General features: G+C 52.7%; 1 protein-coding gene across 5 annotated transcripts; it reads left to right on the top strand.

The window, feature by feature from the left end:
* Positions 1–596: 596 nt before the first annotated feature.
* Positions 597–26267, top strand: CHST10 (carbohydrate sulfotransferase 10). 5 transcript variants are annotated; one of them, XM_068564034.1, is made up of 8 exons: positions 597–761; positions 2652–2721; positions 11096–11568; positions 11793–11924; positions 18455–18546; positions 20118–20352; positions 22616–22904; positions 24370–26267. In XM_068564034.1, the coding sequence occupies exons 4-8, from the start codon at positions 11825–11827 to the stop codon at positions 24905–24907; spliced, it is 1254 nt and encodes a 417-aa protein (XP_068420135.1). In that variant the 5' UTR covers positions 597–761; positions 2652–2721; positions 11096–11568; positions 11793–11824; the 3' UTR covers positions 24908–26267. The 5 variants fall into 5 exon arrangements, with proteins under 5 accessions (XP_068420135.1, XP_068420136.1, XP_068420137.1 ...); XM_068564036.1 differs by having other exon boundaries at positions 601–761; positions 22799–22904; XM_068564035.1 differs by lacking the exon at positions 11096–11568.
* Positions 26268–27615: the final 1348 nt, after the last annotated feature.

The raw sequence follows: 27615 nt of genomic DNA, 5'->3' as shown, positions 1-27615 counted from the left end.
GTGGGTCTGTGGAAAGGGCCCTGTTGATAGCTCTGTTTTTACCAGGTAGGCTGATTAGGAATGCTGGGAGGTACCCCAAACTCAAGAATTTTGCCTTTTTCCAAGCTTGGATTTTTTTATTTTTCATTTTTCCAAGTTTGGGATTTTTTTTCGTTCTCAAACACCCAACCTGTTTCCTGGATGGAGACCTAGTGGGATTAGGTTTGGCCACAAGTCCCTCTGTCATTTCCCGGGATATAATTTGGTGGGCGTTTTTTTGGAGGGGTGTGGGTGGAAGAGAGGCTCAAGGACCGGGTGATCGGGTTCCTGGGGTCCTTTGGCTCCGCCCCCTCCCACCTCCCCTCGGTCCCGGCGGCGCGCACACGCGGGGGGTGGGGCGGGGGTGGTGGTGTACGGGCGGCGGGGACGCGCACAGCCGGCAGGCTGCGCGCACGGCGGGGACGGCGGCGGGGACGCGCACAGCCGCGCAGGGGCGCGCACGGCGCGGACGGGCGCTAGGGCCGCGTGGGGCGGCGGCGGCGGCCTCGCCCCCCGAGAGGGCGTCGCGCGCTCGCTTTCCTTCTTCCGGCGCTGCCGCCGCCGCCGCCGCCGCCACATCCCGGGCCGGGCGGGCGGCGGCGCCGAGGCCTCCGGGGGGGCGGGCCTCCAGCGCTCCCCGGACGCCGGGACCCCGCGCGCCTCGCCCCCAGGCCCGCGCCGAGCTTCGCCCCTGGGGCCGCGGAAGGGCCCGAGGACCGCGACAGGCTCCGGCTCCTCGGAGGGTGAGCTCGGGGAAGGGCGGGGGACGGGGGGTGAGCGTCACGTACTCCCGGACCCCGACTCCCACAACACCCCGGGTGGACGGGAAAACGGGGGGAAAACCGGCTTCTCTTTGCTAGCGACATCCCAGTGTGTTTTGGCGACTTGAGGGCCTCCCTATTTCGTGGGGTTAAAGAGGAGAACCTTCATCACGTTAATTATGCAATGAGGCGGCGTCCTTGCTGGGGATGCTGTGATCGTGGCATCATTGATATTCGGTGATCCATAGTTCATTTCTTTCATCCTTGCCTGAGAATTTGCATTTGTAATTGGAGGCGGAAAGAGGAAGAAAATGTTCCACTTGGGTGCAGGGAGCAGGCAGACAGAGGCTGGGGAAGAAGGACCATGTGCAGCTTCCCTAAGTGCCCAATTAAGCACGTCTCTGGCGGGTGGGAGGGGAAAGGATGGTTGGAAATGCGTGTGTCCTGCCAGGTAGGATCCCGGGTGCCCTCAGCTCAGATTTGGACAAAAGAGAGGCCTGTTAGAAGTTGGAGGTGGAGGCATAAATTTCTGCACTTCTGGCTGGGAAGATGAACCAGATCTTCCAAAAGCTGCCTTGTTATTTTCCACGTCTGCAAAAGGCAGGAAAGGGCCGGGCACTGAGTGCAAAGCAGCGCAGTCAGGTTCTGGTTAGCTGAGCGGGAGGACTGTCATAAAGGGGTTTTTTGTCTCAAACACCCCAAGTCTGGGGCCTTGGGCCATAAAGAGTTGGTTATTGGTCAGTTTTCACTGCCAGAGTGAGAAATGTCTCAGGTATTCTTAAAACCAGGCAGCTCCGTTTAGCTCCAGGCTTATTCACTCTTTTCATTCACTGGGTTAAGAGGAAGAGACACGAAGAGGGAAATGGTCTTCTCTCTTTTTTCCCATTATAATTAGGGCAAAGTCCATCTTGGGTCCAAATGGGAATTTCAAGATGGAAAGAAAAATCTTTCCATCTTTGCTTTTGACCCTCAAGGATAGAGTCTCCAAAAAATACCTAAGAGAAAAATTCTCTCCTTCCCTGGAATGGAAACTGGAGTTCTTGCAAAACTGAACAAAGAAAAGGAAGAATTAGTTACTATCCTGGGCAATTTGCAATTATATTCAGATCATTTTTCAAATACTTGAGGTTATACAGTAGAATAGAAACGGGGGAGAGAGGTGAATGCAGGACCTGAGAGATCCTAGAAGCCAAGAGAGTGTTTTGTCCTGATACAGGTCTGGAAGAATCTGCATCTTAATCTTTCCGTCTTTGTAACATGACATTGCTTTTCTTTTTAATATTGAGTTCATAAGAGTAAAGGGAAGCATAGCTAGACTGCTCCAAGCATCTCAGACAGCTCGGGCTCTATTGTGTTTTAAATGAGTTGGATGTTTATTTTGCCAGGTAACTCTATTAAATCTGTGATCTCTCTAATTCCATGAGTTTGGCTTGTTTCCAGTTATTCATTCACGATATGACATTTGGCTAGAATTTACCAGGGTGTTAAAGCTTGAAGAAATACAAAACCCAGTGAACATCTTGCATTGAAAGATTTGATCATCTTATACAGGAATCCTTTACCCAATATCAAACATATAAAACAGGTATAATAGGATCTGATTATTTTTGCTCCAAAAAGTATTTCATTTTTTCATACTAAGTTACAGGGAAGAATCTTTTAAATGGCTAGCCCTTTTGGTACGTTTAGAATATTTATTCATCTGCCAAGCCATCCAAAGATAACCCCCCTCTGTAAGAGACCTGGCGTGCGAAATATACTTGAAAAATCAAAGTGGTTAACTGTTTCCCAAGTATAAAGCAAGTTGTGTTCAGTAAGTTGATCTCATAACCTTTAATGGTGCTTATTTGTTTTCTTAATCGTCCCCTACAGAGACAGGAGGAGCCAGGAACCTCCAAGGCAAAGCAGATACTGCAAGGAAATGTGGACCAGGCCTGAGAAGGTACGGAAGGGAGGTTGTGGACACCTCACTAGTTATCTGAGATCCATGTCACATAGCATTCTCCTTTCTTGCTCATATGGAGATTTCCAGAAGCTTAAACTCGTAAATAGGAGCATGTACACGGATTCTTAGAAATGTTTTCTTAACCATGATCATGATAGGAGCACCCGCTTAGGCAGGGGGTTAGGTGAGCTGGGTACCTGCCGAGTGCAGTGCCTGGCTTGCAGCGACCCCCGAAGACGTGTTTGCTGTTCGTCACCATCACTCCTGAGAATCTGTCTTCACCTCCAGTTCATTCCCCAGCTGGCCAGAGTGAGGAGTGGCTTTCCATTCTGGTCACTAAAGGATGAGCAGTTATTCTGAGGTGGTCAATTGTAATGACGACGGCCAAGTAGACAAAGGAAATTTCTGAACTTAGATTGAGAGAAACCCTTACTGTGAATTTAAAGCTCACAGTGATTGTAATAAGACTTTATATATTTTATAAAGGCATACGCAGCATTTTATTTTCTTAAGTGGTGATTTAATAATTTTGTTGATTAGGGAACACATTTTAGTTCAAAATCGAAAGGGCTGGTGGTGGAGGGTCCCCGCTGCTCCAGCCTCAGCTGTCTCTTGTTTCCCTTCTCCCTGTCTGTCCTCCCAGGGTTACCGGGTCCTTGTGCATGACCAGATTCTTTTTGTGAAGTTTCCTTTGGTGTCTGGATAGGTTTTGAATGAATGTTTTAAAAACTGAACGCTGGGCAGGTGATCCTTTCCCCAGGGTACATGGGTGATGGAGGGCGGGGGTCCAGGAGTTTCCAACTCAGTAAAGGGCCCCTGGCAAGGCTCTTCATCTGGGCCACTCCCCCGCCGTCCTGCTCACTCTGCGCGGGAGATGCCAGCCTCCTTGCTGCTTTGGGGATTCTGGGACCAAGCTCTTTGCCAGGTGCTGCGTGATGAGTCCCCTCCCTCTGTTTGAGCATCTTCTCAACATCGTCTCCTCCGAGGTGCCCCTGCCTCCCTTACCCTCCTGTGTTATTAACCGTGTCACTTAGCGCCTGCGTGGTGTGATCCTAGGCGTTAATGGCTCTATCTGTTTATGGCCTGTCTGCCTCTATTAGAAACAAGCACCATGAGAGCAGGGCGGGTAGGTTGCTGTATCCCCAGAGCCAGGAACAGCTCCTGGCTCAGAATAAGCCCTTGGTAAATATGGCTGAACGGATGAATGACATTTGGGGAAAAGCTGTTTTTTGGTTTTTTAAATCTCCTCTCCTTTCTCTGTCTAGTTGTCTGTCCCTCTGTCTCCTTCACATGCAAGGAGTTGAATGGAGGTTAACTCCTCGGTTACCATTACCGATGTCCGCAGGGCCCCTCGTTTTGTTTACTTGTGGATGCCTTTTTAATTCCCTTTCCTCAGTCTCATTTCCTCTCGTCCACCCACATAAGAAATCACTGGAAAGGTCATCCTTTTCTTTCTTTGTGTTTCTGTAGAACGTGTATTTTTGGTTTCAGTGCTTGCGTTTTTAATTTACGTAAACGGCACTGTGTCATATATCTCATTCTATTTTTGCTGTATTTCCTTTGCACCACGGTTGTGAGATTTATCTGTGTGGTTGTGTGCACACTAGACCACGTCTAGGCCAATTGCTTTTAAAAAATTTTTAACTCTGTTTGAAACAGTTAAATGGGCTTATTTGCCACAGGAGGCGTGAATGTGCACAGTAAAAGGAGAACTAGGAGAAAAACAAGTGGAACTAGGCAGGTGGGAGTCAAACTCTTCTGCACAAATTCAGAAGGATTGTGCTCTTGGGTAACAACTCGAACACGGGCAGCTGAGCAAAACGGATGCTTTCAAAAAGCATCTTTTTGAAAGCGCAAGGGAGGCCGAATTTGCACCAAAAGTTGGTAATAGTACCAGAGTCACTGTTAGTCATTACAAACATGTCAAATGTGTGCTGTCTTCCTTACAGTTTAGAGAGAGAGAAGCAGCTTAGGATTTCTTGCATGGTTAGTGGTCTTCCTGCATACCTGACCCTGCTTTCCCCATATGTCCATCAGTTCTTTAACCACCGCTTCTGCCTTGTGGGTTTTCAAAGAGCCAACCTTCTGGCTTAGTTTCAGAGCCTGACGTCTTGGCAGGTGCAAATCCCACGTAACGATCAGGAGTAGGGAAGCTCTGCAAACCGCCAGGGTGCACGCTCAGGTTCACCCCTGTTAGCTGCAAGAGGCACGCTGGGAATTGTCTTGGCTCCTTGAACAAAGGAGAGTTAATTACAGAAAATGTCAGGCTCTTTAAAGGCTGTTTGTCACCTGGCTGCAGGGAGAGCAGTGGCCCTTCCAGAGCCGAGGAGGGAGGACCGTGGGTGCCAGGCCCCAGACTCTCTGCAGACGGAAACAGTGAGCCTCAAGGCTGTCGCCCGTGGACGGGAGGCAGACCCGTGGGGAATGTGCTCAAGGAAGCACTGCAGATGGCAGATGGCGGGCAGGCCGGGAGGCGCTGGGGCTACAGGAATTCGGAATGACTTTCTTTTTGTTGAAAAAAAAAATGGGGCAAATTTTCCTGAGCTTTCCAAGGTCAGCCCAAAATTCTACAGGGGCTGGTTACCTATAGATGGGAGGGCTGGAAAGGAGAGTAAATGGGAACAGTGATGGAGGTCTTTATTCTAATCAGGCCTCTTGAAGCTGTTTATTCAGAGCACATGTAATTCAGATCCTCAGTAGACAGTCTCAGTTGACAGACACCCTTTTGCTACGGGTTTTCCTTCTCATACTGTAAAGAGGTGGTGGGAAGACAGCTGTTAACGCTAAAAGGCCTAGAATCTGCATTTTACCGAGTTCCCCAGGGGGCAGCGGGGGCAGTAAAAGCTGAGGAGGCCTGGGGGCTGGACCAGCAAGCAGCTCAGCCTGGCCGCTCACTGGCATCCTGAGCAGAGCTTTTCAAACTCGCCCAGATTCAGCCTCACAGGTTTGCCTAGATCCTCCTCCACAGGTTTGCATTGTCTCTGCTCAGGTGTTCTTGGGGCCCAGGGTGTTGCTGTAGTTTTCAGAAGCTCCCCAGGTGGTTCCGATACACAGCCAGGACTGGGAGCCACTGCCCTAAACATAAGGTCGGACCCCTTAGCCGACGATCGCAGAGCAGAAACGCTGCCTGGCCAAGTGGACACACCCCTCCGTAGGATTCGTCAGAGCCTAGCCCGTCAGGTACTGTGGCTCTTACTGCTTCATTGGCTGGTTTTCAGAGACCTAGAGGGTGATGTGATGGGGAGCATTTAGCCCCTCTGCTTGGGCCCGATCGGAACACCACCTGCGGCCTGTGGAAGTGAGCCTGGGGCTGGGGCGTGGCTGAGCGGATCGCTGTGCTTGACACCTCTGACTCTGCTGCCAGAGAAGTAGTTTCAAGATGTAAGTCAGATCACCGTATCCCATCCTCGCTCGCCCCCAAGGCGACCGCTCCCCAGGGCCCAGCCTTGTCTGACCACGTCTGCCAGGGCTTCTCCCTGGCCGAGCTCGGGAAGCTTGTCCCTGCGCCTGGGCCCCCGTTTGTGCTGCTCTGCAGCCCGGTGCCTGGGTCTCCGCCCCTCACCCCGTAGGTCTCTGTGCCGCCCCTGCCCTCCCTCTGCCAGGTCGCGGCCCTTGTGCTTTCCTCTCACGGCACCGCGTCCTCTGCCTCATCGTCTTAGGTAGAGTCTTTGGTGGCTGTGGGTCCCCCCGGTAGCCTGCCAGCTCCACAAGGACAAGGAGCGTGTGTGTGTGCGTGTTGGGGGGTGGGTTGGGACTTGGTGCTGTGTCCCTGCGCCTGTTTTGTGGGATGAATGAGGACACCTTTTCGTGATGAGCTTGGTAGATGATCGTTTCTCGGTTATTGTGTCCTTCGAAATATATGCAGGTGCACGTCTCCTCGTGTGTGTGTGTGTGTGTGTGTGTGTGTGTGTGTGTGTATGTGTGTCGGATGTCGCAAGCGTAGAGATAGTGGCCCTGAGGGGTGGGGCTTGTGGAGGGGGCCCGGGCTTCAGTCTCACTGGTTCTGGTCAGCATGGGACTTGGAGAGCAAGTCCTGGTTCGTCTAAATTTTTAACCAGCTTTTACCTTGACAGCTTCTTCACTTGAGTCTGTGTATGATTTGTGTATTTTCTCATTATAGACCACGAGAAAAAATTAAGCGCTTAAAAACGGTCCATCTGTCCACCCGGCCCTACCACCGCATGTGCCCCCCTGAAAAGCATAATAAATAATGCAGTGTTTCCTCGCAGCCCGGGGGAAACTCGCCTCCCCTCTCCCCAGTCTGCCCTGCCTTCATCTGGGCTGGGACGACCAGCCTCCCAAACCCCTGCTGCTTCTATGAGAGGAGTCGTATTTGATGTAGTGAAAGTGTCATCACCCAGATGGAGGGTATCTGGGGAGGGAGGGGAGCAGGGCCAGGCAGGGGCTCCAGCTCATTTGTAACCCTTTATTTCCTTTAAAGACTCAAGTATGTACAGCAGAACTATTAGAACTGAGCATCTGAAAACAAGTATTTGTTATATTATTCTATGTTTTAAATATTAAATCATTTTAAAAACTGAATTAAAAACTAACTAGTGAAGACAGAGATGTATTTCCTAAACACTCAGATACATATTGCCTGTCCATTCACCACATTCTTTCCTGGCTGGAAAAGTATTCACCATCCTTTGCCCCATTTTACAAAGTGGTAAGGAAACTGCTGTTGGTGGTAGTCAGGTAGGAAAAAAATTAAACAGCAGAAATAAAAACACCTGGGTCCGCATATGTAGGTGGTATTTTCTGTATTTTATTGGTTTTTATTATAAAATGGATATATGCTTATTACAATAATGTTTTTAAAATACAGAATTGTACGAAGTAAAAAATGACTCCACTTATCCTCTCAAGATTTTATTCTGTGCATCACACATATGTATGTGTGTTTGCGTGTATATATAATCACATACATTCACATGTATATATATATAATTCTTTTTAACTAATAGGATCATACATTCGATTCTGCAACTTGCCCTTTTTTGTTTACTGATGTATCTTGATACTTTGGAGCTATGTAATTGGCTTACCGCCTTTCAGCATTGTTTTATCTAAAATTTAGAAAAAAATTTTTTTGGACTGCAGCATTATTTCTTTATCCCCTGGTCAGTAGATTGTAGACATAGAACAGTAGTTGTATGTCTATTCAAATGCATGTGAGCGCATGACTTATAAAATAATACAATTTTATTTTCAAGTAATAGTGAGGTCCTAGTAGCTTTGGGTTGTTTTCTAGTCTCAGTTAACGCATGTTAAATATATAAGCACTCACGTGGAGACTGGAGAAATACTTTGAGGTTGAACGGGGGCCTCATACTTTAGAGAGTTTGGACCCTGGGGTGGAGAGTTGGGCCAGGTGTCTTCTAAAGCACCTGCCAGCTCTCCTAAGTCTTCCTGGTAGTTTCTTGGTTGATGTCGTCATCCAGCAATAGCGAAGGTCACCTTGCGGTGCGCTGGGCACTGTGCTGGCCGGGGTGCTCCAGCACGAGCTCACGTGCCACCAGGGGAAGCAGAAGATTCAGGCTGTGGTGGGTGCCGGGAAGGAAGTGAAACTAGGTGAGGACGGAGGGCAAATCAGGGTGGCCAGCAGGGAGGGCTGAGCCTGCGTGTGCCATGGAGCGGGGGGAGCAGGCCCTGCCTGGCCTTTACGGGGCCCAGTGGTTGGTTGGTTGGTTGGTTGGTTTGGCTGCACCGCACGGCTTGTGGGATCTTAGTTCCTCGACCAGGGATTGAACCCGGACCCTGGCAGTGAAAGCGCCGAGTCCTAACCATTGGACCACCAGGGAATTCCCTCCGAGGCCCAGTGACTGGGAGAGCGCTCCACCCACTCCCCACCCCCTGCTACCCGAGCGCAGGCCCCCGCAGTGACCACCACAGGCTGTGTGGCCTGGGCGGGGACCGCAGCAGGGCACCGGGGTCATGGGCAGGCCTGAGTCTGGTCTGCACTCTAAGCGCTGGCCGTATACTCTGCTTCCCAAGAGCTTTTGGCAGGGGCTGGGGTTTACGCACGCGGAGCTTTCCCGATCTGCAGCCCCATCACAATCCCCACGTGTCCCGGGCACCGTCCCTGCGCGGCCCAGGCGGGCCGTGAAGAGGGTGAGAGGCCGGTGGATGCCTTGCAGACGCCCCCCATCTCCTGACCCCGATGCCGTGGCCAGGCTTGGAAGGGGAGAGGGCTCTCTGGATGTTTTAGTGCAGTAGGAGTTTAGCAGAAGTCACTTTAGAAGTGGAACGTTTTGGAAATAAAATTGCCATCTGGAAGAAGAAGCGGGCTGATACATTGTACATTGCAGCCGAGGTGCTTTGGCAGCCTCTGTCTCACAGGGGCCTCCCAACACACTGGTGGGTATGCAGGCAGCTGTTCTGTCTTAATCTAGTAGAGGGCCCAGAGAGCTCTTCTGTGACTAACCCCCAGACACCAACACGGAGAAGAAGGGACCAAATCCTGCCCCTGCCTCATCCCCGCTGCCGGGTGAAAGTAGCTGTTGCTTCTGACTTTAAATGAAAACCCAGGGTTAGGAAGGCAGGCGGAGCTTCACAATAGTGCAGGTCTCACTTTCCAAGCAGCCCAGAGGTAGAAATCCTGCCCCTAAGTCACCTGGCTTCCCGGAGGGCAGATGGTGGGAGCCGCATTTTCATGTCAGGCTGTTTATTCTTTGTCTTCCTACCTTTATCTGGAGGTGAACCAGCTCGGTGGGTAGACTCGAATTAGATCCCTTCAGAAGACTAGCTCGCATTGGAAAGATCGGATCCTTAAATCACAAAACCTCCCAAGTGCAGTGCTGAGCGCTGGCCTGATGCCTGGGTGGCGTCCAGGGGCGAGAAGCCCGGAGGTCGGCAAACCTGCCTGGGGAAAGCTGAGTGCCAGTGCCCGGGGCTCTTCTGTGCCCTGCCCTGCAGGGTAAGGTGTCTGTGTGAGGGGGGCAGCCCCCAGTGACTCCCCTGTGTCTGTGCTCACTCTGCCACAGCACAGTGTGAATCACAAGCCCCGGGCCACTCAGCACCGGGGCCTCTTCCTTAGCCTCAGTCTTCCCGAGAACTGGTGCACAGACACAGATGCCTCTGGGCACATCGTGTACCACCCGCCTGGTGCTTGTCCGCTTTCTCTTTACCCACTCCCCAGCCCACACTGGTCCCTCCGCCCCTCTGTTAGAAAAGGCCTGAAGCCGGGCTTCCTCAGTGACCGGTGGGGATGGACCCCGCCAAGTGTCCCCATCTCGGAAGACCCAGCTCAGCGGACTCGGCCCTGAGGGGCCCTGTGCCCTCTGGGCCGTCTGTGCCTCCCTTGTCTCTAGAAGAGAAAAGCTAGTAGCCTGGGCTGAGGGTCTGGCCTTTCTTTTCTTCTCCTCTTGGGCAGTTCACACTGTTAGGTGAATTTCTAGGTATGTGTCAGTTAAATAGGAAAGTCACCAAGGGTGCCGAGGGACTGACCAATTTCTGTTTATAGAGGGTCTGCTCCAGGCCAGGTGGTCCTTTTGGTGCAGTCTCTCATTTAATCCTCGTGACCATCCTGGAGGGAGGAGGGCCTTGTCTCAGGGACGGAAAGCCACAGCTTAGGGAGGGTAAGTGACTTGCTGAGTCCCAGAGCTAGCTAGCGGTGGGGCACTCCAGGGCTCCGCTTTGTGCCACGTGGCCCCAGACGAGGCGTGGCAGAAGGGGACAGGGAGACTGCAGAGACAGGCCAGCTGCTTCAGGCAGTTAGAGCGGGAGCGGTGTTCCCCTCATTGGGTAGTGTTGCCAGATAAAATGCAGGACACCCAGGTAAACTGGGAATTCAGAGAAACAGCAGATAGCTTTTTAAAGTATAAATGTGTCCCACGCAGTACTGGGGACATAGTTATACTAAATACTAAAAAATGATTTGCTTACCTGAAATTCGAACTTCACGGGGCACCCCGTGTTTTCATGTGTTTAATGTGGCAGCCCTACCAGGGGACCCCGGGAAACATGGTGCGCCTGCCGCGTGGAGACCTGAGAATGCAGGTGCCGGTGTGGGCTGGGCCGCGGGGGGAGCTCCCCGTCGCAGGCCGGAGAACCCCTTGCGGGAGGGAATGCAGGTCGCAGTGAGGGCCTCAGAGGCAAGGATCTGGCGTTGAGGCAGGAGGAAGGCCGACGCCCGGGCCCTCGTGAGTCCTGCCCGCCAGGTGCACGCAGGCTCCGAAACTGTCTGCCGTCAGCGCGCGTGCAACAGACCAGCTCCCTGCTGCCCGGGGTGGGGAGGGATGGACGGGCCCGACAGCCGGCGGACACCAACCCAGCCCAGCATGGCCTCTCTCTCCAAGTGGCTTGGTTTGGCTTCAGGAAGCCCCGTGTTAAAGGTGACACGAAGCACTTTTTTGTCTCTCTTGCAAAGAATCGAGTGCGACTTCCGGTTCTTCAGTGTCCCCTGCAGCAGAGTGTAACCGTGTGACCCGCTGAGGACCCAGGTGTCCCACGTCACTCCCGGACAGCGACAGCCTGAGAAACGCCCGCCCCCGAGGTTCCGCGCAGGCTCTGGCCGGCAAGTGGGCGGAGCCGGGACGCTCCGGGGTTCGTTTCTCGGGTTTCACAGATTCTCTACAGCTCAGTGGGTGTGGCCGCAGCTTGTCAGCGAGTCAGGATTTTAAACCCAGCCTGCTTGGAATCGCCTCAGGATGGCGTCTGCCCTCTGAGGATTACCCAAAGGTCCGGCCCGCGGCAGGCCCCCTCCTGCCCCGGCTTCCAGGCCCTGGCAGGTGCCAGATGCCAGGGACACAGTAGCCTGGGCCAGAAAGAGTCAACAGGCACCTCTGCAGAAGTGAAGTCTTATCACGTGTTCCAAGACCAAACAGAAATGGCTCCTTTCCGGTAAAGTGTTTTGAATTTTATTTAATTATCAACTTGATAAGTTGCTATTAATTAAAAATATGATGTTAAGTTAAATAATAAGTCAAAACACCCTCGGTATCAATAGAAAAATTTTCAGAAATATTTGTATTGAGGCTATTAACTGAAATTGCCCATTCTTTTATTACCTTCTATTTAATTGATTTATTTGTAAGCAGCAGGGCCATTTTGCTTGTGTTTTCCAGGAAGAATCACTGAATGGCTGACATTTGACAACATGCACCACCAGTGGCTTCTGTTGGCCACATGCTTTTGGGTGATTTTCATGTTCATGGTGGCCAGCAAGTTCATCACGCTGACCTTTAAGGACCCTGATGGTAGGTACACCTCCTCATGGAGTGGATTTTGGCGAATTCAGACCTTGCTGTGGTACTGTTCCTGGGTACCTGCTCGGATGAGTGGTGACGCAGAATCAAGTGACTCTGACCCAGAAGGGACTTGGAGGTCATGGCGTCCAAATCCTTGATGTTGCAGAGGTTCGGGAGAGGAGGTGGACGGGGATGAAGGGGTCTTTCCCCTCGCAGTCTGTGGGTTTGGGGACCAGCCCTGCTTGGTGTCGTTGAGAGATGCTGCCTGTGTGCCCGGTGATGCTGCCTGCTGGTGGCCACGTGTTTGAAGGTCACCTTCAGCGCCCCGGAAGGAAGGTGGTCTAAATATATGTGTGTTGGGTTGTCCTCGAGGATTTTTTTTAACTCCCCTTGACCTGATGTAGGCGTTCAGATGAGGACATATTAAGAGCACGCAACCCAGCCTCAGAAGAGCTGCGTCTAGTTCGTGCCCTTGCCCTTTGCTCACCAGGGCCTTAGTATTTTTTCTGTGGAATGGGCGTGCTCCCTGCTCTGACAGCTCCAAGCCCGACCTGGGCACCGTGAGGCCCTGTGAGTGACCTGTGAGGTGCTGGGCACGAGTGAGGAGCTGCAGGGACAGTCATCTTGAACCCTGAGGCCACTCCTTCAGGGGCAGCATGAGGCAAGGCGCACGGGAGATGCTGAAAAGGCTCGTGAGTGGCCTTAGTGTGGCCTGGCACCGCCATCCTGATAGGGAGGAAGCGCACAGCATCTTTGTCCTGCACGAGGCTTGCCATGTCCACCTGCAGGCGGTGGCCCTAGAGGAAGGGAAGTAGAAAAGGATCACACCAGTCGTTTTGCTGATTTACACCCGGGGGCTGCACAGCCCGTGCCGTTTGTGTGGCCAGCGGGCTCCGGGCCCTGCTCGTCCTGGAGAGCCCCCGGGGGTGTCCTCGGCTGTGCTGAGGCTGCCCAGTGCCCCACACCCCCTGCTTCCATCCTCCCCGTAGAGGGGCAAGGTTGGAAGGCAGATCTGCAGGCAGAAGAGAGAGGCGCTGAAATCAGCCCCCAGGGTGGTTCTCAGCGCCGCAGTTGCAGGTCAGTAACGTTATGGGGGTCCGGCTGGCTGTCATCTCAATCCTACCCTCATCTTCCAGGAGCCCGAGAGGCTTTCACAACCCGGGGAGGGTGGAGTCACAGCTGCAGGCATCTGGGGTGGCCAAGAGCATCACGGGGTGTCACGGCTAATCACGGTCACACGGGGGACCAGGGCCGCTGTCAGGACAGCACAGGCCAAGTCTGGGAAGGTTGTTGGAATTTGAGCTGAGGATCTCAGCCCAGCCGTTTGCTGCTGGGCTGCTCCCCACAACAGCTAATGTCACCGATAGTGGAGACCCCTTGTCAAGAGTCAGAGCAGTGGTTCTCGTCCCCAGGGCACTTTATAATCCCGTGGGGACTGTGTATACCTCCTGCTGCCCAGGCCCAGCAGAGACCAGGGGGCAGAATCTCTAGGCGGGGGGCCCAGGTGAGGACCACCAATGGGAACATGGCTGGGAAACTGCACAAGAAACAAAGCTGCAGAGAACATGAAATGGTGTCACTAAGTCTACACATTTCACTCGTGATTCCTTTAATGTCACCTCCTGGTAAGGGAGGCACTTGAAAGGCGAGCCATGAGGTTGAATTGTTTGTGGTTTATTTTATTGAAAAATGAGGAGTGTATGTAATATATTTTATATTCCACACAAAATAATTAAATAAGACGTGTGCCTCTGAGTTTGAATATGATCTGGCAGTAGGGCCTCTGAAGAGCACCTCGCATCTCAGGGGCATCTGATAAACGAGGTGTCGCTGCTGTGATGGGGCAGGTTTTATGCTGAGTGTTTTCAGAAAAGTGTAGAAGCTTGAGAAGGTTCGGGGAAGGGGAGCAGAAAGTGAATGGGTGGAAGGTGACCCTACAGAGAAGGCTGAGAGGCCTTAGGGTGTTAAAATCTGCAGAGAGGGTCTGCTGCTGCCCTAGGGGCTCTCACCAGGGTCTCACCAGTGGCTCCAGCCCCATGAGGCGCGTGGTGGTCCTCGTGCCCTTGGGCGTCCCGCGTAGTTGCTGGGGTCCGTGCGTGGGAGCGTGGTGGTGGGCCGCTCCTGGAGGGAACGTGAGAGCCAGAGCTCACCGGCCAGCTCCCCTTTCCCCCTCGGGCAGCACGGAGGAGCCGGTCTTCAGTGGGGATGCAGTCAGCCCTGCGTCATGCTGTGGACTGAGAGTGAGGACCCTACCCCTAACCCCTAACCCCTGACCCCTAACCCCAAACCCTAACCCTAACTCTTTGTTGTTGGGCTCAAACATAACCCAGCCTTTCTCGACCACACAGATCTTATCTAATTGTCCCCAAGTCCCTGGCTGCGATCATGAAGGTGGGTGTCTGCTGGCTGGGTTCGGGTGCAGGAAGCGAGCTCACATGTATGGCGTCTTGCTGGTCTGGGTGACTGAGCAGGGAGCGGCCCCCCCAGAAGTTCAGGCCTCAGTCCCCTGGAGCACTGTGGCTCAGGCTTCGGCTCCCCTCTGTCTTGAGAGGCAGCTCACCCCCGCAGTGGATCTCGGGCTCCTACAGGAAACCGAGGGAGGTTGGTCAATGTCTGGCCATGAGAGATTTCCTCATGTGGGAATCTATTTTACTCACGTTCAGTGTTTTTGCTTTGGAATCAGAAGCCCACTGTGAACTGCCATCACAAGGAAGTAACTAGCACACAGTGGTGTCCCGTGCGGGGAAGTTCCATCCCTGTAAGCGGGCGGCACATCCATGGTCTCAGTGTTCAGGGAGCTGGGTGCCCGCAGTGTCCACGGGCAGCTCCTTCCAGCGCTGTCCCCTGGGAAGTGGGCTCTGTTCCAGCAGCCAGTTCTCACCTACCTGTTCTTAGTGAGTTCCCTACCACCCAGTGGGTAGGAAGAGCACATTTGTCTTGAGCTGCTGTTTAAAGCCGTGTGTGCGTGCGTGCGTGCGTGTGTGTGTGTGTGTGTGTGTGTGAGAGAGAGAGAGAGAGAGAGTGATGGTCTCTCTTCGGCTCAGCAGTGAAGCCACAGTGAATCCTTCTTTAACAGATTTCAGTGTCGTTTTGAACTAGACTTTGTCATAGGGAAATAAATCCCATTCAGTGGTGGGAATTTGATGGCATGGTGTGTTGAGACTTGAACTCAGAATTGACATCCATGTGAATCTGGTGTGTATGCGTAGATACTGATTTTCTTCCTAATCTTGTGCCTCAGCTCAGCTGCCAGCCGCTTAAGGTCAAAACCTGTGACGCGATGTCTGCACGCCCCCTGCCCAGCGTGTGATGCAGTGGTGACCCTGGGCAGCTGGACACACAGGTTAGGGAGCTGAGGGGATGCAAGCCTGTCTAGAAAAACAAGGCAGTACTGCACGTGGCAAATTTAAAGACATTTTGTAAAACAAATACAATGATGTCTATAAGGAAAGCAGCTCATATGTTATGAAGACAGCTGATGGTACCTACTGAGCAGAATCCTTGGGCCTGAAGCTGGCGTCTCACCCCTGGGGGTCAGGGTGGGGTAGGGATCTGCTCTTTGATCACAGTGGTGACAGCGGCACCCGCTGAAAATACATGGTTGTCAGCAAAGCAGTGGAAAAGCAAAACCAGACCTAAGGTGTGCTGTCAGTTTTATTTGAATCTAGTTGAATTGGGTTCGAGGGGAGTTGGGGAGCAAATACCAGGATGTTCAAGGTAAAAAAAAAAAAAAGAAAAAGTTAAAACTTGGCGGACGAATGGCCAGCACGTGTGGCTGGAAGGTGAGCTGCCCCACAGCTCCCAGAGCCCGTTCTGGATGCTTCCGAGTGTGTGGAATCAGCGCTTTTCAGAAATTCACTGTTACGTCAGTTGTTTAGAATTCAGGCTGCGTTGTCCATCTAAAATGTCAGTAAGGAAGCTTAGGTTTCTGGGAACCCGTGCGGCCTGTGGAAGTGCTGCGCATCGCCGTGCTGGTCAGGGACGTTGGCACCTGAGGTGACCAGACAGGAGTGGGAGGTGCCATTTCCCTGAGCACGTTGGCGCTCGAAGGTGAGGCGGAGGCGGAGGAGGAGGTTGGACGCTGGCCTCTTGGCCCTCGGGGTGCGTTCTGGAGCCTTGGGGCCAAGGGCACTGCTGCCCCGTCTGTCTTCACACGGTGCATGGTGCCTCCCGTCCTCACGGCAGGTGCAGAGCAGCTCCTGTGCGCACCTGTGGTTAGGGCTGCATTTCAACTCAAACACAGGAAAAAGGAAAAAAGATTTCCGTGGGATTCACAGAGGTGTGCGGCCGAGATTTCTACTGGAGTCGGAGAGCTCAGAGGCATGAGAGATGGGTTATTATTATTATTATTATTATTATTTTAATTAATTAATTTTTTTGGCTGTGTTGTGTCTTCGTTTTTCTGTGCGAGGGCTTTCTCTAGTTGCGGCAAGCGGGAGCCACTCTTCATTGCGGTGCGCGGGCCTCTCACTACCGCGGCCTCTCTTGCTGCGGAGCACAGGCTCCAGACGCGCAGGCTCAGTAGCTGTGGCTCACGGGCCTAGTTGCTCCGCGGCATGTGGGATCTTCCCAGACCAGGGCTCGAACCCGTGTCCCCTGCGTTAGCAGGCAGATTCTCAACCACTGCGCCACCAGGGAAGCCGGTTATTATTATTGACGGGGCTCTGGGAGGATGGGTTTCTCCCCTCTGCACTGGGAGGACGTCAGGGTGGGGCTCGTTCGTGGCGGGGCTGGCTGGGGAGCGCGGGTGTTTTAACAGCCAGACTGAAGGCGGGGAGGTTGCAGTGGAGCCTGCGAAGTGTAGGTAGTAATGACCCCAGAGGAGTTGGTTTTGATGTTTCTAACAAAGTGAAATGTGCCTCTGCTTGTGCTTTTTTATGCTGATTTCTGTGCTTTGCTTTGATAACTACTTTTTTATTCAAATTATGTTTCTAGGCTGTGCAAAATTTTGAGAGCAGTGTTTCTTTGATTGTAGAGATCTGACAGTTATCTTCAAATTCTGCCCGAAGGTTTTCCCCCAAATCAGTTTGTTGTAAATGATTACTCTGGTCTAGCGTTTTGTAAGACTCCTCTAGTCTAATTTCAGTTCCCATAAATTTCAAAAATAATGTGTAAGCACTAACTTGACTGCTGACTTGGCTTTTTTTCCCTAATTAAACTTTTAATTTTGAGATTGTTGTAGAGTCATGTGCAGTTGTACATAAGAGAGTCCGATGTACCCTTTACTCTTTTGCCCCAGTGTAACACGTTGCAAAACCACAGTGCAGAGTCACAAGAAGGGTATTGCCAAGGATGCAGTCACGATGTACAACATCTCCATCACCACCAGGATCCCTGCAGTTGCCCTTCTGTAGCCACGCCCACCTCCCTCTCCCCATCCCCCATCCCCCACCCCTGCCCCCTCCCCCCTTGACAACCACTAATCTGTTCTTCTCTCCATCATTTTGTCCTTTCAAGAATGTTATATATGGTATATGACCTTTGGGGATTGGCCTTTTAAATTCAACATGGTCACCTGGAGATGCATCCAATTTATTGTGTGTATCAATAGTTTGTTCCTTTTTAGTGCTGAGCAGTATTCCATGGTACAGATGTACCAGTGTTTGATTAACCATTCACCTGTTGAAGGATAGCTGAGTTGTTTCAGTTTGGGGCTATCATAAATAAAACTGATGTGAACATTCGTGTATAGGTTTTTGTGACATAATTTTTCATTTCTCTGGGGTAAATGCCCAGGAATGCAATTGCTGGGTCATATTGTAGTTGAATGCTTAATTTTTGAAGAAACTGCTGCTTCTAGAGTTTCTGAGAGCTGCTGTACCATTTTATATTCCCACCAACCATGTATTAGTGATTCCTTTTTCTGCATCCTCACTAGCATTTGGAGTTTTCACTGTTTTTTGTTTTAGGCATTTTGATAGGTGTGCAGTGGTATCTCACTGTGGTCTTAATTTGCATTTGCCTGATGACTAATGACGTTGAACATCTTCTCATATGTTCCTTTTCCACCTCTAGATCCTCTTTGGTGAAATGTCTGTTCCTGTTTCGCTCATTTTCTAATGGGATTGTTTACGTTTTTTTTTTTTTACTGTTGCGATTTAAGAGCTCTTTACATATTCTAGATATGCCAGTCCTTGGTCAGACGTGTGGTTTGCAGGTAGCTTCTCCCAATCTGTAGCTTGTCTTTCCATCCTCGTCATAGGGTCTTTGCCGAGCAAAGGTTTTAAATTTCGATGAGATTCAGTTTATCAGTTTTTCCAAAGATTTACTCCTATGCTCTTTAAGACGTTTTATAGTTTTTTGTTTCACATTTAAGTGCTAATCTCGAATAAAGGGTGAGGTTTAGGGAAAGGCTCCTTCTTTGTCTGGGGGCATTCAGTTGCTCGGATACCATTTGTTGAAAAGATGCTTTTGCGCCTTGTCAGCTATCACTTGGGTGTGTTTGTGCGGGTCTCTTCCTGGGGCCTCTGGGCTGTGGCACTGATCGGAGTGTCTGCCCCTCCACGGGGAAGACGTTTTAACCTCTCTATGTCTCCTAGCCTACAGCGCTAAGCAGGAGTTTCTGTTCCTGACCACTGCGCCCGACGCGGGGAGGTCGCTGAGAGAGACGCACTTCCCTGAGGAGCTGAAGGTGGGCACAGCCAGGCCGCGGCACTGACCCCTCTGCCCATTCTTCCCTGGCGTCTCCCTCTCACCTGCTCACCCCTCCGGCCCCAGCGGGTCCCCCATCACAGGGAACAGCCTCCCCTCCCTCCCTGCCCTCGTCAGCTGGTTTCCACTTACTGTCGTGCTCGGCTTTAGAGTCGCTGCTTCTGCACCTTTCCGCTTGTTTTTAGTGTCTGGCCTGGGAGTCACGGTCGGTGGGCCTTGTGCATCGTGGGTGCTCTGGAGTGTTGACTGTGTTGAGTTCCCGCCCAGCCGAGAATGAGCTTTGTGATGGGTGGATTGGGGATGTTGGGCGAGTCGGGAGGAAACCGGGGGAAAAGATCTCTGCCCCCGAGTCCTGGGAATCCTGGAACTTGAGAGTTACGGGGCAGTGAGTCCAGCCTCCGGGCGGTGTGGATGAGAGCACTGAGGGTAGGAAAAAGGCTGATCATCCAGGGTCACGGGGGAGTTAGCAGCAGAGCCCAGGGCCGCTGACCTTCACCCCGTGCTCACCTTCCTTGACACTCTGACTCCAATTTCTCCCCAGGCTCCTTTTGCACGTAAATTCCTAATCGTTCCCCAGCCAAGGTGAGGGGCGCACTCCTGAGACCCCCTTCTCCCCCTGCTGACCCCTGTGCCGGGTCTGGATGGAAGGTTCAGGTTGCCCTCATGCAGGAAGAAATGAGGTGAGGAGAGCCAGCTCTAAAGATGTTTATCAGCCCAGAATTAAACTCAGAGAAGGGACAGTCCTGCCTGTGAGCTGCACGTAAGGTCAACAGAAAGAATCCAGCAAAGTCTAGACAGCACACACCTGTGTTTCTGGCATCACAGCCTTCCCCCCACAGTTCACGTGGATCTTCTCACCTGGTCTCATGACTCCTTAGAGCAGAACCAGTGCTGATGGGCTCCATCACCGGCTCACAGCAGCTAAACCGCTGGTACCACTGACCTGACTGCCAGACAGAGGCCCTCTCCGCACCTGAAGCCGCATGTCAGAGAAACATAATTGTGTGGTCAGCCCTGAGGAAGTGGAATCATGGTTCTGCCTTTTTAAAACCCATACTGAATGACCTAAGGTGTTTTCTTAAATGAATAAACCAGATACACCAATGTACCAGATGATCTTCAAAACGGCCACCGTCTGTGTAGACAGCGGTTTCTTAGGTACAGTCCACATTCTTACACTCAGGTTACATGGAGGGAGAGCGAGGGGGCAGAAGCTGGCCTTCCCTGAAATCGCTGAATGGAGGATATCCTGCCGTTGCCAGGAAATCATGGGCCATTGTGCCATCAGCACAGCGGCAGGCAGACAGCCCACCCGCCCCGCGGTTTGTCCAAGCTGAGGATGAGGAGACAGGGTCAGCCGTCTCTGGCTGCACTGTGGTCCAGCGCATCCACGTAGCCTGAACCCCGGGCCACCGCGGTGACTCATGCCGCCCTCCGTCCTGCTGCTTCTGTGGGGACAGCCCCCAGGCTCCGGCCTCCGTGAGTTAATGCCCGGCACGCCCAGTGCTGCTAATGAAGCCCTTGTGCCCGTTTTGTCTCCATTCCCTGCAGCTGACCGGGAAGGTGCTGCCGGGAGGGCGGCTCGTTCACCCCTTGGTCTATACGCAGCGGCTGGAGCTCGTCAGAAACGTGTGCAGGGAGGACACCCTGAGGAACCTCTCACACACCGCCGTCTCCAGGTTTGTCCTCGACCGGTTATTCGTCTGTGACAAGCACAAGATCCTCTTCTGCCAGACCCCCAAAGTGGGCAACACCCAGTGGAAGAAAGTGCTGATCGTGCTGAACGGTGCGTGCAGCGCCCGGCGGGGTCCGTCCTCGCGGGACCTCAGGGTCTGCGGGGAGGGTGGCCGGGGCCAGGGCGGGGGAGTCGGGGGGGGGGCGGCCGAGAGAGGAGCCCAGGGAGGGCCGGTGACTCACAGACAGTGTGCTGGCGTTTTTCCCGTTCGTGTCCACGTTAGAAGTTGGCGGGGTTCACCCAGGTGCTCCGCACCCACGGTCAGGGCCTCCTGGCTCCCCTGTCTCTGCCTGCCCGGTTGGTCCCGTTGCTTCTCTTCAGTCCCTGCATTGATTCTTACGAGTCACCCACTCTGTCCTGGGAGGTCAGGGCTCCACACTCACTGGGCCGTCCAGCAGCTGTCCTCACAGCTGCCCTCCTGTGCCGAGAAGGACCCGCACCCAGACACCGGTGGGTCTGGGGGCCTCCCCACCTGCAGTCGTCCCCGTCTTACACAGAGCATCCATATGCGGAGGTTTAATCCGCCCGCTTCAGGAAATGTGGTGTTTACTCGGGAACAAATTAGGTCATTGGAAAGCGCCCTCATGCACCACAGGCTTTGATTCCTCACCACTCTTTTCAGACACTGTGTTTGTTTAAACTCCGATTACCCTGAATTGACCCAAGATAATTATGGGCTCTGTCTTAAATTCAGCTTCAAAAGAAACATAGTTCCAATAGACAGCTGTGTGACTCCTGGATCAGGAATCAGACCTCGGAGCCCCATGGGACATGGCCCTGGGCTCTCCGTCCCCCAGCCCCCCAGGCCTGCTGCTGCTCTCAGAGGTGGTGTCAGGGTTGGCTGTCATTTGGCCTCTTCGCTGGTTCGTTGGGGAAGAAAAGGGAGACACCCGCCTCATCTTCTGGTTATAATCAATGCACTTCTTGAGTAATCAGACAGTATGTTGGATTTTTGACATTGGCAAATGAGCTTACAAATCAGATTTAAAACAACAAATGTACAAAAGTCTTACAGATGTGCTATCACTGTATGACGCATCAGACTTTGAAGAAGAAGAACCCGTTGATGAGGGCGGGATAGAAACGGGAGCGGTTCGCCAGGCCATATGATAGGAAAAGGACAGTCCCGGGGCTGCCTTCAGCTGTCCTTAGATGCACCTGCATGGCGACAGGTACCAGAGCAGGTCCAGGTGCAGATCCACAGAGCTGGCTCTTCTGTCGGCCCCTTGAGAACAGATGTGCATCTTGCTTGTTTTATAGCCATCCATCCACTGTACTTAGCACAGGGTTCTGGGTCGGGGCTTAAATATTCTGTGGAGGCTGTGATCACTGCTTAGATGGCCCAACAGAGATCCTTCCCTGCCAGACTCTGAGTTTAACATGGCAGGGTTAACACAAAGATGCACATGAAGGATTGCAGCGGCTTGGGTAGCACCCCAGCACAATGATGCTTTATTTCCATTTGTCTAAGTTGAGAAAAGAGTGAAGCACCTGCCCAACCCTCCAACCCTAGGATGGGCCCCCCAGGTTCCACTCTGCAGCCTGGACCAGGAGCTGTGGCTCTCGGTCCTGCCCTGCCTTCTCCTCAGACACTCCTTGTCCTCCTCTGAGCCGTGCTTCAAATACATCACATCACTCCCACAGCATCAGCCTGACTTGTCCAGCACCAAACATCTTGGCCGCTGCCAGTCTGGGATGCTGTGAGGTTACCTAGGAACCTCTTAGGCCCGGGCGATGTCACGCTGGGAGTGATGGGCCCGAGCCGGGGCTGCGGGCGTGAATCAGCAGTGTGTTGTTGTTTTGGTTTTTTTAAATTAATTTTTATTGGAGTATAGTTGCTTTACAATGTTGTGTTGGTTTCTACTGTAAAGCAAAATGAATTAGCTGTACGTATACATGTATCCCCTCTTTTTTGGATTTCCTTCCCATGTAGGTCACCACAGAGCACTGAGTACAGTTCCCTGTGCTATACAGCAGGTTCTCACTAGTTATCTATTTTATACGTAGTATCAATAGTGTCTGTATGTCAATCCCAATCTCCCAGTTCATCCCACCCACCCCCGCTTTCCCCCTTGGTGTCCATACATTTGATCTCTACCTCTGTGTCTTTATTTCTGCTAGCTGTGGGTTTCATGGTCCCAATTCTCTGGCAGTTTCCCCCAGTTCCAGAGCAGAGTCAGTACTGCAGGTTTTGGGCATTTTGCTTGCAGGCACTGATCTTTCTTTTGTGGCAGATTGAACCCGATTTAGGTGCTCGTTGCTGTAGCCGTTGCTCCCTCCCTCTCCCTCCTCCTAACTCGTCTGTTCCCTCCAGATGGCCTGTGGATCACCAGAAGCTTTCCTTCACTCTCATCCTGCCCGCAGAAGCAGTTGAAATTCAAAGACCTAAACGTGGATACTGGGATGGCCCGTGGGGAACGCGGGCCCGGGCTTCGAGACGGGCATCTGTCTTTAAAGGCCGCATCCCCAACACGCCCTCTCCCTGTTTGCCTCCCAGGAGCCTTTCCTTCCATCGAAGAGATCCCTGAAAGCGTGGTGCACGACCACGAGAAGAACGGCCTCCCGCGTCTCTCTTCCTTCAGCGATGCAGAAATTCAGAAGCGGTAGGAGCAGGGGTGGGGGATGCTGGTAAAACCCCCCAGGCTCGGCTCTGTACTTGGCGTGTTTCCCAGATGGCTCCAAGAGCTACTGGTTTGGGTTGGTGAGAGGCAGCCGGGCATACGCCCAGCGTTCAGTGCATTTAAATTCACGTCTTTGTGAGAACTTCTGAATGTCTTCTCCACCCTAACCTTCATGCAGGCCATTAAAATGAAGGTTGTGTAACTGTCTTATAGAAATGAGTGGTCGTTTTTGTTCTGCTCTGATTTTGTTAAGTTTTATGGAGTTCTTACTGAATATGACCTTCATTTCATAAGAAAGGGATTTAGGTTGCAGGGAAACCCCACTTCATTTTTCATTTTCTCCCAAGGTGTTACGCCTGCCTTCGCGGCAGCTGCCCCTGGGGGGTGGCAGGGTCGGCTGGACCCGGCAGAGGTGGAGAGAGACAGGCCTCACCAACCACAGCAAGAAGGGAGACTGGCATCGGGAAAATTCCTTAGCTGATTGGACAGTTGTCTTGGCAGCTGTGACATGGCCCCATAGATCGAGGTTTAAAAGGAACAGGTACATAATACGCTAGTCAGTGTCAGGGCACCGAATGATCTTTGACCTCCCTTGCTTTTCAGCTACTTGATTTTCATTGCTTCCGGCGTTGGTTACTCACTCTTGCCAACGTGTACAGCCTTAGAAGGCAGGTGTCAAATGCCAGGTCAGAGACCCTCCCGGGGGAGGGCGGTCCTGTCACCCCCCTCAGCAGCGATCCTGCGGGGCTTTGTGAGAGTAGACGCGCTGAGACCTGCAGCGCTGAGAGGGTCTGTGGCCTGGGTGAGCGCACGGAATCACAGCAGTGCCGTCGTCGCTCTGTCACTGTCGGTACAGGCCCTTCACGGGGGTGCCCCTGCGCCGCCACCCCCCCACTGGCAGCTCCCCCAGACCCCCTTCTGCCAGCTGGAGCCTGGAGCCTCACTCTGCCTTTCCTCTTCCCCCCCTACTCTGCCCCCCATTTTCCTTCCCCTGGAAATTTTGAATTGAGTTTTTAAAGATGTACCCTTAGAGTCATTCTCAGCCCTCGGCTGTTCCTAACTCAGTCAGGGTTCCTGCCCTTAACGGTTTTCTGCACAGGAACAAAACTTTTAAACATTCCTGAAGTTTCAAACTACTCAAGTGAAACAAAACATGGGTTAAATAGATGTCTTCACAGCAGCCCCGAGGGTGATGAGTACTGTGGTCTTGGACAGTTAAGGTCTCTGAGCCTCCATTTCCTCACCTGTAAAATGGGTTCATAACAGGATCTGCTTCCAAGGGTGGCTGTGCGGATTAAGTAAGAGCCACATGCAGTGCACTTGGCACAGGGCTCAGCCTGGTGGCTGCCACTGCTCCAGCCGTCACGCTTCACTCTTCCTCACAACCCACAGCCAGCACCACCAGCAGCATCAGGTTAACTTCTTCATCTTCATTTTTTTCCCTTAGCTTGAAGACATACTTCAAGTTTTTTATCGTAAGAGATCCCTTCGAGAGACTGATTTCTGCGTTTAAGGATAAGTTTGTTCACAACCCCCGCTTTGAGCCTTGGTACAGGCACGAGATTGCCCCTGGCATCATCAGGAAGTACAGGAGGAACCGAACGGAGACCAGGGGCATCCAGTTTGAGGACTTCGTGCGCTACCTGGGTGATCCGAACCATAGGTGGCTGGACCTTCAGTTTGGGGACCACATCATCCACTGGGTGACATACGTGGAACTGTGCGCACCCTGCGAGATCAAGTACAGCGTCATCGGTCACCACGAGACCCTGGAGGACGACGCCCCGTACATCTTGAAAGAGGCTGGCATAGACCACCTGGTGTCTTACCCCACCATCCCCCCGGGCATCACCGCGTATAACAGAACCAAAGTCGAGCACTACTTTCTGGGCATCAGCAAACGAGACATCCGGCGCCTCTATGCACGGTTTGAAGGGGACTTTAAACTCTTTGGGTATCAGAAGCCAGATTTTTTGCTAAACTAATGTGTAGGACTGTGAGTTCAAGTATCTTTGTTAGACCAGAGGCTAACCAGGTGGAGATCTGGGCACAGAAATGACACTTTGCTCTGTCACGCTCCCCCTGAACACTCCTCAGTTCCCGTGGACCTGGGTGTGCCTTGGCCAGTGAAGCTGGACCCTGACCGTTATGACCTAGTTTGGACAGAAGGTGCCCGGCGGGCCCTGCCCCCCTCCCCCCCCAGCCCCAGTGCCATCAGGCCTTTGCTCTCCTCAGAGGGGAAAGAGACTAAACATTTGCAGTCGCACAGACGGGAGGAAAAATCATACAGCCTCGAGTCACCTCCCTCGGTTGTCAGACGCCTGCAGCTCCCCCAGACGGTGGGGCGGTCCTGCCCGTCCCCAGGGGATTGTAGACACGGCACCCAGCGCTTTCAGGAGAGATGGAAGAGCCAGTGGTCTGCACACATCCCAGGGGCCGAGATAGGGTCAAATCTGAGTAATTACACCTCTGGGTTTCATCTTGGCGCCACTATAATCACAGAGGCAGACCCTTCTTTCCATGACTGTTTTGTTCTGAGAAGTTCAGGGATGACTCGAGGTCACTCTCAAGTAGTCCATCTCTTCAGAATACATGCCTGTATGCTGCCGGGCCAGACTTCCAGACCTCTGCCTGCCAAGTGATTATCTCATTCAGCCCAAGAGATCCAATTTTGGAAAGTGAGGGGAGTGTACATTTTTCCCACCTGAGGAAGGGAACATCTCTGGGGACCTTAAAGGGAGCCTGGGAAGAGGCAGAGCTGGCCGGGTGCTGGAGCTCAGGCTGCCCTGGACTTGGGCACGTCCACCCTGATGACTGTCTGCCTCTTGTCTCTGATGGTCCCGTGTGGATGGGCACGGGGGGGGTGCCCGTGGGCATGGGGGGGGGTCTCCACCTGTCTCCCCCAAGGCCAGGCCCTCCTGGGGGCCAAAGGCAAGCACAGGCAAACATGCCAGTATTGCCCAATCAGTGCAGCTTACACATTTCAGTCTCCTTGCGTCTCAGCAAAATGCGCACCACGGGACCCATTTCTGATGATGCCGTCGTCCTGGACTGTAAGTTGGATAATCAAGTTCACCAGCAATAAAATCCTGGGCCGAGGCAGCCCCAGTAACGCACCTTCCAGGCTCTGAGGAGCAGCCCACGGCTACCATTTCAGATGCCGTCCGACAGCGAGGCCCCTCGAGATACGGGAGAGTTTCCCCGCGAAAAGTCCCAAGCGCTCAGGCTGCACAGCGCCCAGGAGCCTGGCTTTTCCTCCAGGCAGCCTCCGCCGTCCCTTTCTCAGTGTGACTTCCTGAGTTTGTAAATGTGAAAGTAACATGAAATTAAAAAAATCAACAAACACGTGCCAACCTGACGTGGGCCGCGGTTCCAGGGCAGGTGCTGCGTGGACGCGACGTCCCCGAGGCCTGGCGACGGTGAGGGGCACGCGGGCCTGCGTGATGGCTGCAGGTGAGCCAGCGGTGGAGGAGCGGGGCTCACGTGCCCGCCCGCCACGCCGACGGAGGGGCAGCCTGCGTGGTGGCCTGTCACGCTCTGCTGACACGCAGAGGCTGCAGGATCAGTCGTTCTTCCGTCACGTTTTAGCAGAGTCTTGTTGAAATCATTCTGCACCTGATGCAGGAGTGTCTCTGTGGGGTGGAGCGGAGCTCATTCCCAGGGGAGACACCTGGCGGGGCAGGGGGAGGAGGAGACGGCAGCTAGAAAGGGCGACCCCGCAGGAAATGGGCAGGTGAGCACTCAGAAGTAGTGTCAGCCTGATTCAAAAAGAAACAGAAGAAGCAACTCTGCCTCCAAGAAGCGGTCTTAAGGCAGGGAGGGCAGTTCCTGAATTTGGAAGTTTAATAATATTAGGTTGACTTAATAGGCTTGTGTCTTAGGTCCCTTTTCTCTTACTGGATTTCTTTTCTTCTCACACATTTTAAGTTTCATGGGTCTTACGTTGGAAACCGTTAACAGTGAAATGCCCAGAGCCGAGGCGAGATTTGGTTTCCCTAGTGCTGAGTGCACACAGAGATGGCAGATCCCCACATGCCAGGGGCCCAGGTGGCTGTTTGGGGGGTGGGGGGGAGGGCGGGGAGGGGTCCCGGGAAAAAGAACCGCCGACCGGGGACAGGGTCCCAGAGGGTTACTGGGGGATGTTGGTTTCCCGTCCGCTCACACTCTACCCCTCACCACACCCCACCCCCACTTCCCCACTCATCCCCAGCTTAGCCCATTTAACTGGAACCTCCGGAAGCAGGTAACTGCAGAAAGCGGGACGAGAAGGGGAAAATGATCAAGATGCAGCCAAACTTTGGACAAAGAGCCTTGCCACCTCTTTGATGAAATTTAAATTGTTCTAGGTACTGCTGATGACAGATTTAATCAGTCGATCTAAGAAAGAAATGGAAAATTTTATTTGAGACAAATGGAGGATTATAACCCGGGAAGAGCCTCTCAGAAAACTCCGAGAGCTATTCTGCCCATTAGAAGTCAAAGCACAGTTAACATAAGTTTTTGGAGACAGAGGGCTATACATTAAATGATGTACTGTTGACAGTTTACACAATCCAGATCTTCAGGTACAAAGTGGTGGGTCCTTGTGACCCTTTGCAAGATTAAGAAAGAACGTTGTCATTTAAGGAGCTGTCTTGGTGGTGCTAGGAGAACGTTGCTCTTTATGGCTGAGCAGGTATTTCTGCCGATGGGG

The sequence above is a fragment of the Eschrichtius robustus genome, chromosome 15 (genome assembly GCF_028021215.1).
Source record: "Eschrichtius robustus isolate mEscRob2 chromosome 15, mEscRob2.pri, whole genome shotgun sequence".
Taxonomy (NCBI): domain Eukaryota; kingdom Metazoa; phylum Chordata; class Mammalia; order Artiodactyla; family Eschrichtiidae; genus Eschrichtius; species Eschrichtius robustus.
The sequence above is the reverse complement of the archived record's forward strand: the minus strand, read 5'-3'. Positions and strand labels throughout refer to the sequence as shown.

What these genes read in the sequence shown, in the direction of transcription:
- CHST10 (XM_068564035.1), top strand. Translation starts at nt 11,825, where the DNA reads ATGCACCACCAGTGGCTTCTGTTGGCCACATGCTTTTGGGTGATTTTC. An exon ending in AGTGCTGATCGTGCTGAACG is followed by an intron (nt 20,353 to 22,615) that starts GTGCGTGCAGCG and finishes TGTTCCCTCCAG; the next exon opens with ATGGCCTGTGGATCACCAGA. An exon ending in GATGCAGAAATTCAGAAGCG is followed by an intron (nt 22,905 to 24,369) that starts GTAGGAGCAGGG and finishes TTTTTCCCTTAG; the next exon opens with CTTGAAGACATACTTCAAGT.